At 43.4% G+C, this 17103-nt stretch overlaps 1 protein-coding gene across 5 annotated transcripts in view; it reads left to right on the forward strand.

The window, feature by feature from the left end:
- Nucleotides 1-17103, forward strand: part of ATXN7 (ataxin 7) — a 139306-nt gene that overhangs the window by 44374 nt on the left and 77829 nt on the right. For 3 of the 5 annotated variants that reach the window (XM_030922313.1, XM_030922269.1, XM_030922393.1), the window contains 2 exons: nt 4336-4650; nt 4885-4953. In XM_030922313.1, the coding sequence (XP_030778173.1) occupies nt 4347-4650; nt 4885-4953 (373 nt within the window). In that variant the 5' untranslated portion in view covers nt 4336-4346. Of the gene's footprint in view, nt 1-3833; nt 3928-4335; nt 4651-4884; nt 4954-17103 lie in introns of those variants that run through there. The other 2 variants (XM_030922443.1, XM_030922355.1) reach the window with 2 other exon arrangements.

The following is a 17103-nucleotide window of genomic DNA, read 5'->3' on the forward strand; positions in this document are numbered from 1 at the left end:
CAAGCTATAAGATATTTCACTAGAGGGAGCATAGTTAAGGAAAGGCATGCCTCTTGTACAGAATACAGCCCTGGCTCTCTCTGGAGAAGAAAGAAGGAAAGGGAAAGATGTAGTCAGAGGAGTGAGAGAGGATTTGAACAAAGGCTCAGCCAATTTTAGGAGGATATAAAGAAACCGAAGCCAACACATTCCTAATTCAGTGGATCTGAGTTTCTTGCTGCTCAAATGACTTCAGTCCTTTGGGGTTGATAATGGAGAATCTCTGTTACCAGCCCTGTAATTTAACAGATAAGTATACTATACTTACTGCTTTTCAAGTTTATTAAAATGTTGTATTGGGACTGGTGGTTTTTTCCAATTAAAAATGGTTGTGTGGGATCTTGCATCTTAGAAATGTTTTGGGTAGTTTTTGCCTTTTTACATTAAACTGGATTTAATGTTGGAAAGGTCAACTTTTTGTTTTGTTTTTGTACATTGTGATACCTTTGGCCTTTGAACAAAACATTTTATGAGTGCAAAGAATCCTTTTTGTAAAGAGAGACTTGTTACCCTTGGCATCTACTGAGAACATCCCTAAATTTGGGTGATGAGATAAGACCACATTTTAAATACGTCCTTGGAAGGGATGAAATGCACAGAATTTGCAGTACTTCACCTCTGACAGCCCAGTTCTTAAGCCATATACAATCTAGTTGGCGGTGACAGTTTTTTTCCACAAGAGTGTTTTGATGAATTGTTTCCCCTACTTCCTACTTTTCTCACATACTCAGCGAAATTACTATCTTATGTTCACCCTGGTGCCTAGTAGGGTGCCTGGTCTGTAGCAGGCAATCAGGAATTGTTGGATACATTGAATACTCATTACTCAAGCCATATAAAATGAATATTACTTCAGTTTGCAGGCAGTGAAGTTCCTCAGAGTTACAAGGCATCATCAGAAATGTACTGGCAGAATCTCTGATTGATATTATACAGGCATCATACTATATTAAAATAGCATTAAGTGAATATAAATTGTATTGCCCTGGTGTGGTGGCTCATGCCTGTAATCCCAACACTTTTGGAGGCCAAGGCAGGAGGACTGCTTGAGCTCAGGAGTTTGAGACCAGCCTGGGCAACATAGTGAGACCTTGTCATCTCCACACACACAAACACACAAAAAATTTATATTTATGTTCTTTTTATAATTTGGTGGTATGGAAAGGGAAGATTATCTAGGTAAGAGGTCATCAAGTTCTTTACTGTGGGCCTGTAGATAATACAGCTAAGTATTGGGTTTCTGTTGTACTCTTGTTTATAAACAGTGTGCTTTGCATAAGGAACGCTTTTAAAAGTTGCCAAAATTCAAATATCAGATGCACTGTCTGAGCTTGCTGTTTGGACTTTTTTTGGTGACTCATTCCAACTTTAAGGAAACCTCTAACAACCGTGGATATCAGAACATTTCTAGGAGTTAGGACTTTTTTTTATGGGTGAAGAAAGAGTGGATAAAATGCATTGGCTGCAGCAAAAGAGAATTGGTTGGAGAAATACCAGGAAATGCCTGTCAATCTCTTGTCTGCACATCCTTTTCAGTTTGATAGTAAGCTTCCTAAAGAATTGAGCGGAATTGCTCAGTTTGATATAAGACATTTATTTATAGTGCTTATTTATGAGATTCCTCAATGATTGATAGCTGTTATTAGTTTTGAGTATTGAGGAACTCAATAATTGGTAGCTGCTATTTGTAATAATTTCCCTTAGTAACGATCATAATGCCAAGAGGATACTTAATATTTTTCATTTTAAGCCCGGTTGTGTTTTATTAAACCAATCAAAAACTTTGAAGAAAGAAAGAGGTATCAAGCAGGAATTGGGAAAGAAGTTGAAGTATTCTTAAGTTGCTGTATTGATCCCCATTGGCTAGAAGTCATATTAGTGAATCTTTAAGTAGTTTTACATCCAAAAGAGGAAAATCAAATGTCTTGAGGAGGTAGGACCATACTTCATGTTTGCCATTCTCCTTATTTTTGTTCTCACTTTGTACTTTCAGGGATCTGAAGAACTGTACTTAACAAGCAAGCGCCCTTTTTTATCTATGTGGCTTGGTGGCTGCAAGCTTTTCTTTTCAGTGGTAGCTTCAAATGCCGTTAAAATCCAAATTTTCGTTTTTCTTAAGTGTAGAATTTCAAAATTCCAAGTAATTAATAAATTGTGTACTTTAGGAAAACAGAGATTGGGTGTTTTCATGTAATTATTCAGATTTGCAGTGATTTGGAGTGAATGAAAAATTGAAAATCTGCACAGGGGTCATGTAAGCTATGTTAAAAGTTAGTAGGGAACTCTATTCCTGTCAAGGGAATTATATGTTTTACTCTTGTGCATTTTTCTCATTGATAGTCTTATGGAGGAAGTTAAAGCTTTAGAAATGATTTTTAAAATTAAATCTTTCCAGTCATTTCTACCATTTTGGTTATTTTGATAAGGACAGGAAGTAACCATGGTTTCACTTTTTGGACTTGTTTGCATGCAATCCACGAAAAAATTTTACAGACTTATTTCTAAATCTTTCTAAAATAAAAATGTGTGTGTGTGTATGTATATGTGTGTGTGTGTGTGTGCTTTTAAATTTTGAACCCCAAACCCTCTTTACCAGTCCCACCTTATGTTTGGGTTGCAGTAACATTTCTTTATTAATTTTTATGCTTATGTAAACTTTTCTGTGTTTCTGCAAGTTGGACCAACAAAGAAGTTGGCCACCTCTGTCACACCAGATGTTTGAGGTTAAAAAAAAAAAAAAGGAATAATTACACTTCCTCCCCATCTAGTCAGAGAAAGCACTTGGGAGCAAGCATCTCTGACACACATTACAGGAGTTGATATTACTGCAGTGTGAAACATGCTGATCAGAATCATTGTTTTTGTCTCAGGCTTCAAATGATCACATCAATTTGAGAAAATAGTAATATCAGCACTTATTGAAAGCGTTTGGTGTGGTCTGCTACTGTTTCAAGTATTTTGAATGCTTTAGGTCATTAAGTAGCCTTTTATTTTGCCATCTGTAGCCTATCGCTAAGCAAATATTGTGTGTGTTGGGGAGGGGTGCTAAGTTTTGTAGGCCAATGCTTAATTTAGTGAACAAAATTTGACCGAAAACAGTATTTTCTAAACATGTTTTGTAGGAATTCCTTATATTCTCCTACTCCCTGGGGTCTCGTCCTGTCCAAGAAAAGACAACCATAAAGAGAGAAGGACTAACAACTCAAGTTAAAAATGAATCAGATTTTTATTTTTGGGGTGAATGAATCACTTCCAGGAGCAGTGGAAACCCAGAAACTTGGGGTGGTGCTTCTAAAATATGTACATGGGTTAAAGCTCCTCTCGGTTTGTTTCACTCTCCTCCATTCCCTCGCATACTGATCTTATGGTCTCTCTTTGCTGGACGAATTCAAGTTCCCCGGGCGCACAATGTGACTTCCAATTGCGGTCGGGGGCTCACATGTGGGCTGTGTGGCGTGCACACGGTACTTCGTCCTGACACCTGGGAAGACACCTAGGCGGCACTTCCCCGCCAGCCCAAGGTCCCCTGCATCCCCGGCGTCCGCTCTGCGGCGGCTTCCCATTCATGCTTTTGACAACTGCGCGGCAGCCTGCAAGCCGAGGGCAAAGTGCCCCCTGCACCGGCCTCTCCTGCGCTGCCCTGGGGCCGGCCGGCCGGCTCCTCCATAGGTGGCTGCATTTCCGACTTCTCCCTGGCTCCAGTCCGGGGGCTTGACGTGCAAACTTCGCCGGAGCGAGCTGAGAGGGAGGGACCGGCAAGTGGGAGGAGGCGGCGGGAGGCGCCTCTGCTTAAGGGAGCCGGCCGGGCGCCGCCGCTCGGACGGACGCGCGGACGGAAGGAAGGAGCGGGGCAGCCGGGCCGGGCCCGGGGATGCGAGCGGCCGAAGGGTGGGCAGCTGGAGGTCCTGGGGTGCGGCTCGGGCTTCCCCGCGCGGGCTGCCGTGGTGGGGCGCGGCGCTGGAGCGGGGCCGCTCCGGCGCTGGCCTCCGCGGCAGGTCCCTGGGCAGAGGCAGGCAGGGGACTCAGCGCCGCGGTGGCGGGCCGCCTGCTGCCCGTCCCCTCCCTCGGGCGGCCGCGAGAGTCGAAAGCGAAAGCTAGCCCGCGCCGTGGACTTTGCGCCCAGGGCGGGGGGTGGCCTCCAGGAGGCGGGCTTGGGGGGCTGGGCGGCCAGGGGGGCGCTGTCAGCGTGCCCCACCCGGTCCACGGGCCGCGCACGCCGCCGGAACTCCCCGGCGCCTCCTTAAAAAGCGGCCCCCGCGCGACTCTTTCCCCCTTTTTTTTTTTGTTACATTGTAGGAGCGGAAAGAATGTCGGAGCGGGCCGCGGATGACGTCAGGGGGGAGCCGCGCCGCGCGGCGGCGGCGGGCGGAGCAGCGGCCGCGGCTGCCCGGCAGCAGCAGCAGCAGCCTCCGCAGCCCCAGCGGCAGCAGCAGCCGCCACCGCCGCCGCCACGGCGCCCACGGCCGGAGGACGGCGGGCCCGGCTCCGCCTCCACCTCGGCGGCCGCAATGGCGACGGTCGGGGAGCGCAGGCCTCTACCCAGTCCTGAAGTGATGCTGGGACAGTCGTGGAATCTGTGGGTTGAGGCTTCCAAACTTCCTGGAAAGGACGGTGAGTGTCTACACCCTCCTACCCCCCTTCACCCCCTCGCGACCCCCTCCTCTCTCCTCCCCTCCCCCCTGCCCCCGTCCTGTGACCCGCCCCCTCGAGGGGCAGAGATGCTATCGTTTGCTGGGTTGCGGAACGCGGAGGTGCCCACACCTACCCTGTGCGTGCGTGAGCGTGCGTCACACTCCGGGCCACTGACCTGCCTCTCCCCTCCTCCTGTGTGTGTGTATCTCCTAGGGACAGAATTGGACGAAAGTTTCAAGGAGTTTGGGAAAAACCGAGAAGTCATGGGGCTCTGTCGGGAAGGTGAGTCCAAGCCCCCCTGATGGAGTTTGTGCAAACCCCTGGGAAGTTTCCTTGACACTTCACTGGGGCCGGGAACTTCAGCCCACCATACCGACTCCCCCACTCCCCAGTGCCTACTAAGATCCTGCCTGAGGAACTTCAGCCCACCATACCGACTCCCCCACTCCCCAGTGCCTACTAAGATCCTGCCTGAGGAGAGGAGGGGGACTAAGATCCTGCCTGAGGAGAGGAGGGAAGGAGGGGGCAGAGCGCTTGGAAAGTTTGGTTTGGGTGCCTCCTGTAATAAGGAGCATCCGGAATCCTCCTGTGACCAGGCAGGAGCAGCATTATTGGTGATGAGTGCTGGGAACTGGCGGGAAGTTTAACCTAGATCTCTGCATTTCTGATCTCCTTACGGAGAAACACGAGTAGAGGAAGGAATTCTCAGCTTTGAAACCTTTCCATGAATGCTTTGGGGACATTTTCTGTTGGCAGTCGAAACGAATTTTGAACTTAAAGATGATGCTTTACCTATGCAGTCTTATTTCTGTAGGATTTAAGGCACAAGTTGAGGGTGCTACAAAAAGATCATCATAACCCGGTGTGCAATTTGGTCAGATTTTTTTGCGAGCTGCCAAGATCAGGGGGGAAAGAAAGCCAGAATTTTATTTGGTAAAACAAGCCTTTACTGCCCGTAGCTAGTGAAATCAGGGTCTAATTATTTGTTTGTTTTAAACTGTTTGTTAAAAAGATACACTAGGGAAATAGCTGTAGCTAAAGGTATGTCTCCAAATGAAAGTCAGGCCAGGTATCTGGAAACTCTCAGACTTTTTCTGGAGATTTTCTTTTTCTGTGAATAGTCAGCTTTTGCTGTCTAATACCTGCATTAGGCCTGGGCACGCCGTGGTCAGAAAGGACTTCTGAAGTTCAGTGAACTTTGGGTTCAGTTTCAAGTCATTCTTTCAGTGACTTAGGACAAGGCTTTGAGTGAGATTTGGACCCGGAATACTGAGTTTATAGTCCCCAAATGCAGTTTTATTTCTCACTTGTAGCCATTTATTTTGGCAGAATTTTTGTCTGTGGCCCAAGAATAGGTAGAACTTTGGCAACTGGAGCATTTTTAAGTCCAAACTTTGCCCATTGTTACTGTCTTCACATTTCCTTCTTGTTTTTCACACCTGCTTTTTCTTCACTTAACTCTGTTTCGGTTTTTTTGAATTGGCCACTTCTTGGTCTCTTGGCACTGGGAGGAAGAGTAAGACCAGTGAAAGCCCGATGAGAGCTTCCAATTGGAACAGATTATAGAACAAATTAGTTGATTTTTAAAATGAGAATTGCTGTTTGAGGGTAAAGGAAAGCACAGAACTGTTGATGATGTTGCAATAGGAAAAATCAGTTGCTAGTCCGGTTTTAGTGCTGAATTGGCAGCCTGCCTGGGCTTAAAAAGTTAAAATCACTAGGTGGCAACTCATAGGAAGTAGTTGGAGTAGAGCTTTAGAGGACCTGACCCACTCTTGTTCTTAGTTTTCATTTTCTGGGTGTGGATACATATCCCATACAAGCTTTCTAAATCTGTGTGAAAACAAGATTCTAATTATCAATAATTCTGCTGTAAAGGATGAGTTAAGTGTATTAATGTTACATTGGGTGCCTTGAGCTGGACAGGGATCCAACCAAATTAAGGGGACTGTATCTAATTTTTGCTGTATGTATTATTTAATGTTGGGATACATTTATCAGCATGTTTTCCATGAAGATTTAAGACCTTAAACCACCTGTTTTGAGGCACAAAAGGGACATGAATCTTGTTAGTGTTTTGTTTTGTTTTGATTTTTTGAGATGGAGTCTCGCTCTGTCGCCAGGCTGGAGTGCAGTGGTGTGATCTTGGCTCAGTGCAACCTCCACCTCCTGGGTTCAAGCGATTCTCCTGCTTCAGCCTCCCTAGTAGCTGGGACTACAGGCAGCAGGCCACCACGCCCAGCTAATTTTTTGTGTTTTAGTAGAGACGGGGTTTCACCGTGTTGACCAGGATGGTCTTGATCTCCTGATCTCGTGATCCACCTGCCTTGGCCTCCCAAAGTGCTGGGATTACAAGTGTGAGCACCGCGCCCGGCGCTTGTTAGTGTTTTTTAAGGGTTCTCCTCCTCCCCCTTTTAAAGCTGCTGTAACCATTTAGAGGATACTGTAGCTACCAAGCCACTTGGAACTTATGCCTGAGTCGAGACTGAAGTTTTAAATTCAGTCAGTTCTTCATTTGTTTGTGACTTTGTGGATTTTCTGGGGGTATTTTAAAATCCAAGTTTGAGGATGTCCAGCACTCACTCAGTGGACCTTTATGTTCTCCTAACAGACCGTTATAGGCTGCTTCATAAATGAAAATACATTTAATATTATCAAAACTTATTAGACCATTATTCATTGTATGGATAAAATTTATCTGCTACTAAGAAAAGATGTTTTGAAGTTAAATCCATACTGATTCCTCTTGTTAAACTGAAGAAATATGTAGATAAATTGATCATGTGAATCAATCACTGAAAGTCAAAAACGCCTCTATTTTTTTTTTGAGATGGAGTCTGACTGTCGCCCAGGCTGGAGTGCAGTGGCAAGTTCTCGGCTCTCTGCAACCTCTGCTTCCTGGGTTCAAGCGATTCTCTGGCCTCAGCCTCCCTAGCAGCTGGGATTATAGGCACGCACCACCACACCTGGTTAATTTTTGTACTTTTTGTAGAGATGGAGTTTCGCCATATTGGTCAGTCTGGTCTTGAGCTCCTGACCTCAGGTGATCCCTCCGCCTCGGCCTCCCCAAAGAGCTGGGATTACAGGCATGAGCCACCACCCTCACCAGAAACTCCTCATCTTGAAAGATCTCTAGGAATATGCACTTGACTTGAATTCTCCAATTTGCAATTTTGGACCTAGGGGTTATAAAGCCTGGGTGTGAGAGAAAGCTGCTTAACCTTACATTAGTTGTTTCATCTTTCCGAATATACTTTCCCTCTTTGGAAGATAGTACTACCAACTTCCCAAGGTTATTGTAGGAGTTGAAATTAAATTAGATAACATGTGAATGACTCAGTACACACTAATTCCTTTAACTCTCTCGACTGCTGATAACCTTAAGCCTGACTTCTTAATTCTATATTTCTAGGTATGGGATTTTTTAATCTGTGACCTTTGAAAAGGCTTCAGGGGGTTGTAATTCCGCTGAAATTGTATGCAAAATAATGTGTCAGTTTTCTAGGGTAGGTGTTCATAGCTTCTCTTGGATTCTCAAAAAGATCATTTACACGTCCCCACCCCTAAAATTCAAAACTGCTAAGCCAGGCTCTCTGCCTGTTTTTTCTTTTCACTTCTTCTTGTAACTTACTTTGACCAACTCCTATCAGGCAAGACTACCCAAGGGTTAATGCTATGGCAGACGGTTGGAACTCTTGATTTAGATGGAGGGAAATTATTTGTGGTTTTGGTAGGAAACCTACCCAAGGCAAGACTACCCAAGGGTTAATGTTGCGGCAGAAGGTTGGAACTCTTGATTTAGATGGAGGGAAATTATTTATGGTTTAGGTAGTATATCATCCCTCTTCTGCCATTTAGCACAAGTAGGCAAATATTAAGACAAAATTTGGTTATCGTTCAGAGGTCAACCTAGTTTCGTTTGCATTCTCGTATTTGTATTGCCTTATTCTTGTTCTGTAATTTGTAGTATTAGTTGTTAGCATGATTAATTTTGGTGGGAAGAAATTGGTAATACATTTTGACTTTTTGTTGTTGTTGAGACAGAGTCTCGCTGTGTCACCCGGGTTGGAGTACAATGGCATGGGCGCGATCTCGGCTCACTGCAACTTCCACCTCCAGGATTCAAGCGATTCTCCTACCTCAGCCTCCCAAGTAGCTGGGATTACAGGCAGCACCTGCCACCACATCTAGCTAATTTTTGTCTTTTTAGTAGAGACGGGGTTTCACCATGTTGGCCAGGCTGGTCTTGAACTCCTGACCTGAGGTGATCCACCCACCTTGGCCTCCCAGTGTTGAGATGACAGGTATGAGCCACTGCGCCCAGTTGACGTTTTTGAAATGATTAAACTCAAAAGACAAATTACTGTTTTTTCTCCCAAGGTGATTTGTGAAATTCTGGACTTCCACAAATTTTGGATTTGTGAAACTTAACAAAATTATGTTTAGATTGAATTATTTGGTACTAATAACTGATTAGGGTTTCCATATTAGTGCCTGAACATTTACAGACCCTTAAAAAATAAAAACTTTAAATGCCTTAGTTTCACAGCAGATTTTAAAACCTATATGGTGTCATTGTAGGAGTCAGTAATGGAATTGGAAAAAATGACATCTTTGGGAAGCTGTCCATAACTTCTCTAAGTCTAACTGTTGTATGGTATCGAAGTACTCTGCTTTTTCTTTCTGCACTCTAAGTGTCAGCATTTGAAACTGCATTGTGTGATGGCTCCTTGTTTAGAGAGTAAGTTCCCTGAGGGCAGGGATGTTGTTGATGAAGGCATATTCAGCTCTTGCACACCATTGTGCTCGTAAATATTTGCCCCAAAAGTGAATGAGTAGAGTTACTAGGAAGAGTGAATTGAGTCACTCTAGCGTGTGGTTCAAATGACCAATTTTTCATTGTATTGTGACTCCAAAAAAGATAGTATTCTGTGTGCTTGTGTGTTTAGGGGGTGTTGCTGTATGGCCCCAGGGGAGGCCAGAAGCTTTCAGCACTTTTTGTTTCTCTGTCCTTAATATAATGCTCCATTTACACTTTCCAGGAATGGTGCAGACAGGACATCACCTCTCTTATCTCTGATATTTAGGCAAAGAAGTAGAATGGCAACCCAGTGTGATGTCCATACTTGATGATGGGTGATTTCCTTCTCAATAATTAACCTGAACGTGATTGAGCCTGGGGCAAGATGGAAAAGTGGGTGGTTAGCACCTATAGGCAACTAGAGTTCAAAAAAAAGAAACCCAAAACAAGCTTGCTAGGGAGTTGGATAGCCTCAGTAAACACAGACTGAGTCAACACAGTACCACCTTTTTTCTTTCCTAGGGGAAAAAAATGGTTCATGGTTAATTAATGGAAAACAAATAGGTGTTTGTGAAGTATTTTACTGTTAAAGGCACATTGTAGGTATAATTTCCTCTCCCTGAAATACAGAGCATTTCTATTTTTCTCTAGGGTTTCTTTTGTCTGCTTTTCTCCTCAACTGTTTCTTATGGACAATTTGAAACATACAAAGTAGAGAAAATATTTTAATGATCCTCCTTGTATCCATCACACAGTTTCAACAAATGAGTCATGGCCCAATCTTGCTTCACCTCTGCCCTACTCCCCACAGTGAATTATTTTGAAGCATATCATTTCTTTTGGTTTTGTTTTTCCGCTCACATGGACTTCAACTTACTTCCTGCAAAATGGAGGCTTTTTGTGTTCTGCACCTTTTTTTGAGGCAAGTCAGGCTTACATTTCTGATCCTTTCTGTGGGTGTGTAAAGGTTCTGCAGATGGCAGTACTTGCAGTGTGATTATAATCTTACATGGAGATATAAACCAAGCATCAGACAGGAATCAGTAAAATCCAAGTTCCCTGCCTTAGCATCACCTGGTGCTTGTTGAACATTAATGCACATGTAAGGTGCAGTCAGGTGGTTTGGTTGCAGATCACCCACACTTAAGAAACATCTCCATAGATGAGAATCAGCGTTGCCGTGACAGTGGGCAGTGTCCTTGCTGACAGCTCCTGCGCATGACTCCTTACCTGTAAGCTCTTCACTAACCCACAGTTGCAGGAGCCCCCAGAGACCCATAAAGACCCCCCTGTAGCAGGGACTTTTTCCCAGTTGCGGCGTGTGGGCCAAATCTTGCCTGCCTGGTTTTTGCATTGCGTTGGTTGAAATAAAAACTCAAAAGATTTCATGACGTGAAAATTATATGAGACTTCAATGTCAGTGTCCATAACTAAATTTATTGAAATGTAGCCACAGGCATTCATTTACTTGTCTGTGGCTGCTTGCTGCATACAGTGAACAGCAGAGTTGACTACATGCAGCAGAGACCATATGACCCACCAAGCCCAAAACATTTACTGTCTGGTTCTTTACAGGAAAAGTTTGCTGACCACTATTCTGAGTTCTTTGGTTGATAAAAGGAAACCCAATCTGCAGAATTGCAGAATGTGATCTTATTATTCTTGAACTGTCTATTTTGAAGGGGAGAATCTTCAAAATAATACAATTCATTAGTCTTAAACCAAGAGTTCATTCAATAGTAAAGAAACATGTTGAGTTATAAGCAAATAATGGAGAGAAGAAATGGTTTCACATAAGAAGGTTGCTGTCTTTGTCCACTTTTATAATTCACTGTCACTTTTTTATGGTATACACCTGATTGGGAGCAGTTCACATACAGAGCACGAATAGAGCTGTTACTGCCTCAGCTTCCAAGAGCCATGGACCATGAGAATGTTGCCTGAGTTCTATTAAGCCCCTCATGGTACGTAAATATTCAGGAGAAAGAGTCCAGAACTTTCATGGAATTTCCATTCAAATTCTCCAGAATTGCTGCCCCTGAGCTGGTTTAGAGAAGCTGAAGCCTTGTTATGGGTCTTAGTAATTATAGGAAAAATTCACTGGGAAACAAATCTGCATTTTGATTAAGAAGGCAGACAGTGTTCTTTAGGCCTGTATCTTTACAGTTTTGTGCTTACTGGAAAGTAACACCTGGCACAATCTATGCTGAATTTCTGAACCCTTACGTTTCACAGTTCATGGAGACCACGCACATGTTTCCATGTGCACAGTAGGATGGGGTTCCCAAGCTGTATCCAATTTACAGTTGTGCTTGGTTCTTGTAAACTCTAATCTCAGGAGGGAAATATGAGGTATTTATGAATCACAATCTTATGATCTAGGTATCACCATTATCTCCATTTTACAGATGAGGAAACTACAGCTCAGAAAAGTGAGGTAGCTCGCTAAGATCACAAAGCATGTAAGAGGCCCTGTAACCCAGATCTGTCTAACTACTCCACAGCTCACATGCTTAACCAGTCTGCTGTTCCGAGCTCTTTCCAGAAGGTACATGGCTTTTCATGAACTTGAGCAGGTCACCCTAACCTTTGTTTTTCTTATCCTTGTCTGGAAATACTGACCTTTACCAAAAACCATTTTTTTAAGTAAAAATATCAGAGCCTTTTCCTTGCTGTGCCTTACAATAGTGTGTTGTATTTAGTTGTTCTTTTATGAATTTTTTTCTTTGAGGGGGAGGGGAAGTATCTGCAGTTTGCATTGGAAGTAATTGGCTTTTTTAAAAAAGATTAAATGAAAGCTAAAGTTGTAGCAGATAGCAAACACAATCATCTGGGATTTGTGCCATTAAAAAAAATATCCTTTAGAAAGGGAGAAGTGAAATTTCACTATTTAAATAGCATTTCAGTGCAAGATTGCTTTTAATCACATTGATGTTCACATTGATGTTTTTATGGCAGTATTTCTAATAAATATGCCCCTCTGATTATTATTTTTTGATTGAAATTCTAAGGAGAAAAGAAGCCTGTTAGTAGACTTAGCAGTTGGAGTTACTGTACTTTTGAGAAAAAGGCAGAGGGTTACATTTATATTCATCTTGTACAGCAGGGATTATAATAAATGAGCAGAAGAAGGAGAACGATTTTTGCATTTCAGCCACTCATAACGTAAAACTAGATTAAGTGTTCTTGTTCTTCTTTGTATTAAAGACCCGCTAGCATGAAATGTTTTTTTCTCTTATATGTAAGCATATGGCAAGGAAAAAGAAAGCACTAGTTCATTATCAGTTAGATTCACAATGTTAAAACAAACTATTTCTCTCCCAGATTATACAGATGTTTTCCTTAATCCTGAACTCCAGTCATGCAACAGAAAGGAAGGTAATGCTTTTAACCAGTGGTCCCCAGGCTTTATATTTCAAACAAGAAAGTTTCAGAAATAATTTGGGGACTCTAGACATACGGTTGCTGGCAATTTATATGTACTTACCTCAAAAAAGTATGAGAACATTGTTTTGGAATAAAGGACAGTCCTTTAATTGTGAAAAAGTTTTACTTTAGGAAAGACATATTACCTTGTCATTATTTTTTTCGTTTCATTATGGTCTTCTCAGAGGAGAGTATCTATTTTGGTGTTTGAGTACCATAGCTTTAAATCATTTTTTCCAAGAGTGTGTTCCAGGGAACCCTGTTTCTGTGTGCTCTTAGTTGGTGTTGTGCAGAAAAGGGGTTCCATATGGCAAGTTTGCAGAAGTCAGCTTTACACAGAGGCAATTCTGGGAACTCCAGTTCTAGAATTAAGCCTGGGCTCAAATCTAAGCTCTAGTAGGTAAGCAATTTGAAGGAAACTACATAGCTTTGCTGAACCTCACTTGACTCAGGTATGAAATAAGAATAATGGTAGTAACTAATAGGGGTTGGGAGAATTGAATGACATAATGCAGGTTATCAGTAATGAAAGCACAACGTCACAGGGATGCCTCTCTAATCAAGTCATCAGCCAGGACTGTCGAAGGAGCAGCAGAAAGTGAGATGCCAGTTTTTCTTTAGCAGGCAAGGTGTAGGTAATGAGAGGAAACTCTGACATGCTCAGGATGACAGAGTGTAGCAAATGAACCACAGTTTTTTTCTTTTTTTCTTTTTTATTCTTTTGAGACAGAGTCTTGCTGTATCACCCAGGCTACAGTGCAGTGGCATGATCCACGGCTCACTGCAGCCTTGACTTCACTTCCTGGTCTCAAGCAATCCTCCCATCTCAGCCTCCTGAGTAGCTGGGGCCACAGGGGCACACTACCCTGCCCGGCTAATTTTTGTATTTTGTTTGTAGAGATGGGGTTTTACCATGTTGCCCAGGCTGGTCTCAAACTCCGGAGCTCAAGAAATCCTTCCACCTCAGCCTCCCAGAGTGTTAGAATTATAGGCATGAGCCATCACACCCAAACCCCGGTTTCATGCCTTCTTGGACTAGCAAAAATGGGAAGTGGGAGGTGACATTTCTTAGTTCCTCCTTTAGCCACCTCCTTGACTTGAAGAGAGGAGCACGATGTGGGTATTTATTTTTTCCTGCTTGTGCAGAGTTGTACTTGCTCATCTTCTGGAAGCCTGTAGTTTGTGCTGCTTTATGCTGCTGCTTGTAATGTTTTTCAAACCCCCTTTTTTCTGGGCAAAAACGGTAAATTACAGGCAGTGGAATAAAGTCATCATGAAGGTGGGAAGTGGATCAGAAAGATAAATGAGGATACTACTTACATGATTTTTTTAATGTGTGGTGATAGTCGTGGGGGTTTTCTGCCTGTAGAGGGAATTTAGAAAATTGCCTTTTCAGTTCTTGGAAATTTCCACTCTAACTTAGCAGTTCTTCATTTAAATTACCTTGTTCTTTTTGGAAACTGTATAGAAAGACTGGTTTTAATGGAAAAAAATTATCATTATAGAAGTTAATACATGCTCACTGTAAAGATTTTACTAATAATAGAAGTATGGAACACAGAAGCCATCGTTCTGTGTAATCCCACTCTGGGCCAATTTTGTATTTTCAGTTACAGGATTTGGACTTAGGGCAAATCACACTCGATCAAGGACACCCATGTAAGTACTTTGGGCACTTATTGGTAAGCAAAACTGAAACTTGACAACGTGGTCATTTCACTTTCTGATCAGGTTGGCAAGTTTCATGTTCTCTGGCAACTCATCCTAGTGTAGATAGAGTCTGAGGATACAACTCCACAGAAGGTGAGAAAGCACAGTCTTAACTCCCAAGTCAGGCACTTGGTCAGCAGATATTTAAGTGCCAGGTTTTCTCATGGGTGTTAGAGATAGAGTGACACAAATCACATGGAGCGCCTGCCCTCTAGGGAAGTGAGACAGTAAATACACAAATATTTCCAAGGACTGTTGAATGCTGTGAAGTCGAAGTAGGCTAATGAGTTGGGGCTGGGGGATTCTAACTAACATGATCAAGGAAGATTTTTCTAAGCATTTAACATTTGAACTGAGACCAGAATGCTGAGAAAGAATCAGCCACAGGCCGGGCGTGGTGGCTCACACCTGTAATCCCAGCATTTTGGGAGGCTGAGGCGGGAGGATCACTTGAGCTCAGGAGTTCAAGACCAGCCTGGCAACATAGTGAGACCCCATCTCTACAAAAAAATTAGCTGGGTATGGTGACCTGTAATCCCAGCTACTCAGGAGGCTGAGGTGGGAGGATCACTTGTGCCCAGCAGGTCGAGGCTTCAGTGAGCTGTGATTGTGCATACTGGACTCCAGCCTGAGCAACAGAGCAAGACCCTCTCTCAAAATGTAAAAAAGAAAGAAGCAGCCATCAGATCTTGTGGAAGGAGCACTCTGAGAAGGGAAGGGGGAAGAATGTAGAGAAATAATGCTGACAAGGTTAGATAGCAGAGGCCAAGGAAAGGAATTTGTATTTAAGTGTAATGAAACTTGGGAGGATGGTTGGTGGTTAGGGGTAGCTTCGGCAAGGGAATTACCTAATTCGTGTTAAGATCATTGGCAAATATGTGGAGGGACTGACTGACCAGGTTAGAGGTGATAGTGACTTAGACTTTGCTAATGGCAGTGGTAATGCAGAGAGGTTATCCTGTTCAGGATATGCTTGGAGGTGGAGTTCACGTGAGTTGATGAAAAATTGGATATGGGTGAGAGAGAAAGATAAGAATTGGGATTTGGGGCTTGAGCAACTGAATGGTACCACTTAATGAGCTGAGGAATGCTGGAGAGTGTGGGAGACTCAGGGTCAGCAGCTCTGATTTTGGCCACACTGTTTGATGTACTTAGTGGTACTTAGTTTGATGTACTCATGTGCAGCTGTGGTGTCAGCAGTTGAATACACAATCTGGAGCATGGTGGAGCAGCCTGGGGTGGAGACTGGGTCAGTCTATATCCTCAACATACAGAGGACATGGAAAGTCATGGGACCTAGGTTTGTTTCCTAAGATAGGAGTGTCAGTAAAGACTCCATTAGGGCCAAGGGCTGAGCCTTGGGTCTCTCCACAGTGAGGTGGTGAGTGGGTGGGGAGGACTCTCCAGTGAGGCAGTAGGGAAACCAGATGAGTATGGTGGTGGTGAATCTGGGAGGAGAGAAGAACATGCTTTAAGTGAGGAGTGATGGTCTGTGTTACATGCTGCTGTGAAGTAAAGTCAGGCCAGAGAATCAATCTCTGGCTTTGACAGTATGAAGTTCATTAATGACCTTAATCTGGAGAGTTGGGGAGGCAGATCCCTCATTGTATAGGGAAGTGATAGCCCGAGCTGAAGAAATGGAGAGGGCAAGTATGGACAGCTTTTTAAAGGGTTTTGCTTTGAAAGGCAATTGGAGAAATGAGGCAGTAGCAGGATGAAGACACGGGGTAAAGGATCTATGGGAATGATGAGGAGGTTTGTTTTGTTTTATTTGGATAGTATTAGGGAATGTTTGTCTGCCACTGGGAATGATCCAAGAGTAAGGGATAATTGGTCACGTGAAAAAGATAATCACAAGTATAGTACCTTGAGTTGGAAAAAGGAGATGCAACTCAGAGTCCACATGGACAGGCTGATTTTGTATGGAATCAGCGACTTTATCCCATTCTCATGAGAGGAAAAGCATGTGGATTCAGTTGCAGGTAGGGATGTAGAATTGTGGAATAATATGTTTAGTTCATTCTCATCATTTCTGTGAAGGAAGAGGGAAGTTGGGAGATCATCTGTTGAGAGTAAGAGGAAGAGTTTCATCTTCCTTTTTAAGTATCCGGGCAAGGATACGGGGATACAGCCAAGTTAAAACAGACGTTTATGCATCATCCTTTGTAGTAGGGATCCCCAACTCCTCGGCTGTGGATCGGTACTGGCATATGGCCTGTTAGGAACCAGGTCACAACAGCAGGAGGTAAGTGGGGATGGGGTGCTGAGCATTACTGCCTGAGCTCTACCTCCTGTCAGATCAGTGGCATTAGATTCTCATAGGAGCACAAACTCTGTTGTGAACTGTCCGTGCATGGGATCTAGGTTGCGTGCTGCTTTTGAGAATTTAATGCCTGATGATCTGAGGTTCCCTCGGTCCCCACCTAACCCTGGTCAGTGGAAAAATTGTCTTCCATGAAAATGGTCTCTGGTGTCATGAAGATTGGGAACTGCTG

This window comes from Rhinopithecus roxellana, chromosome 1 (genome assembly GCF_007565055.1).
Source record: "Rhinopithecus roxellana isolate Shanxi Qingling chromosome 1, ASM756505v1, whole genome shotgun sequence".
NCBI lineage: Eukaryota > Metazoa > Chordata > Mammalia > Primates > Cercopithecidae > Rhinopithecus > Rhinopithecus roxellana.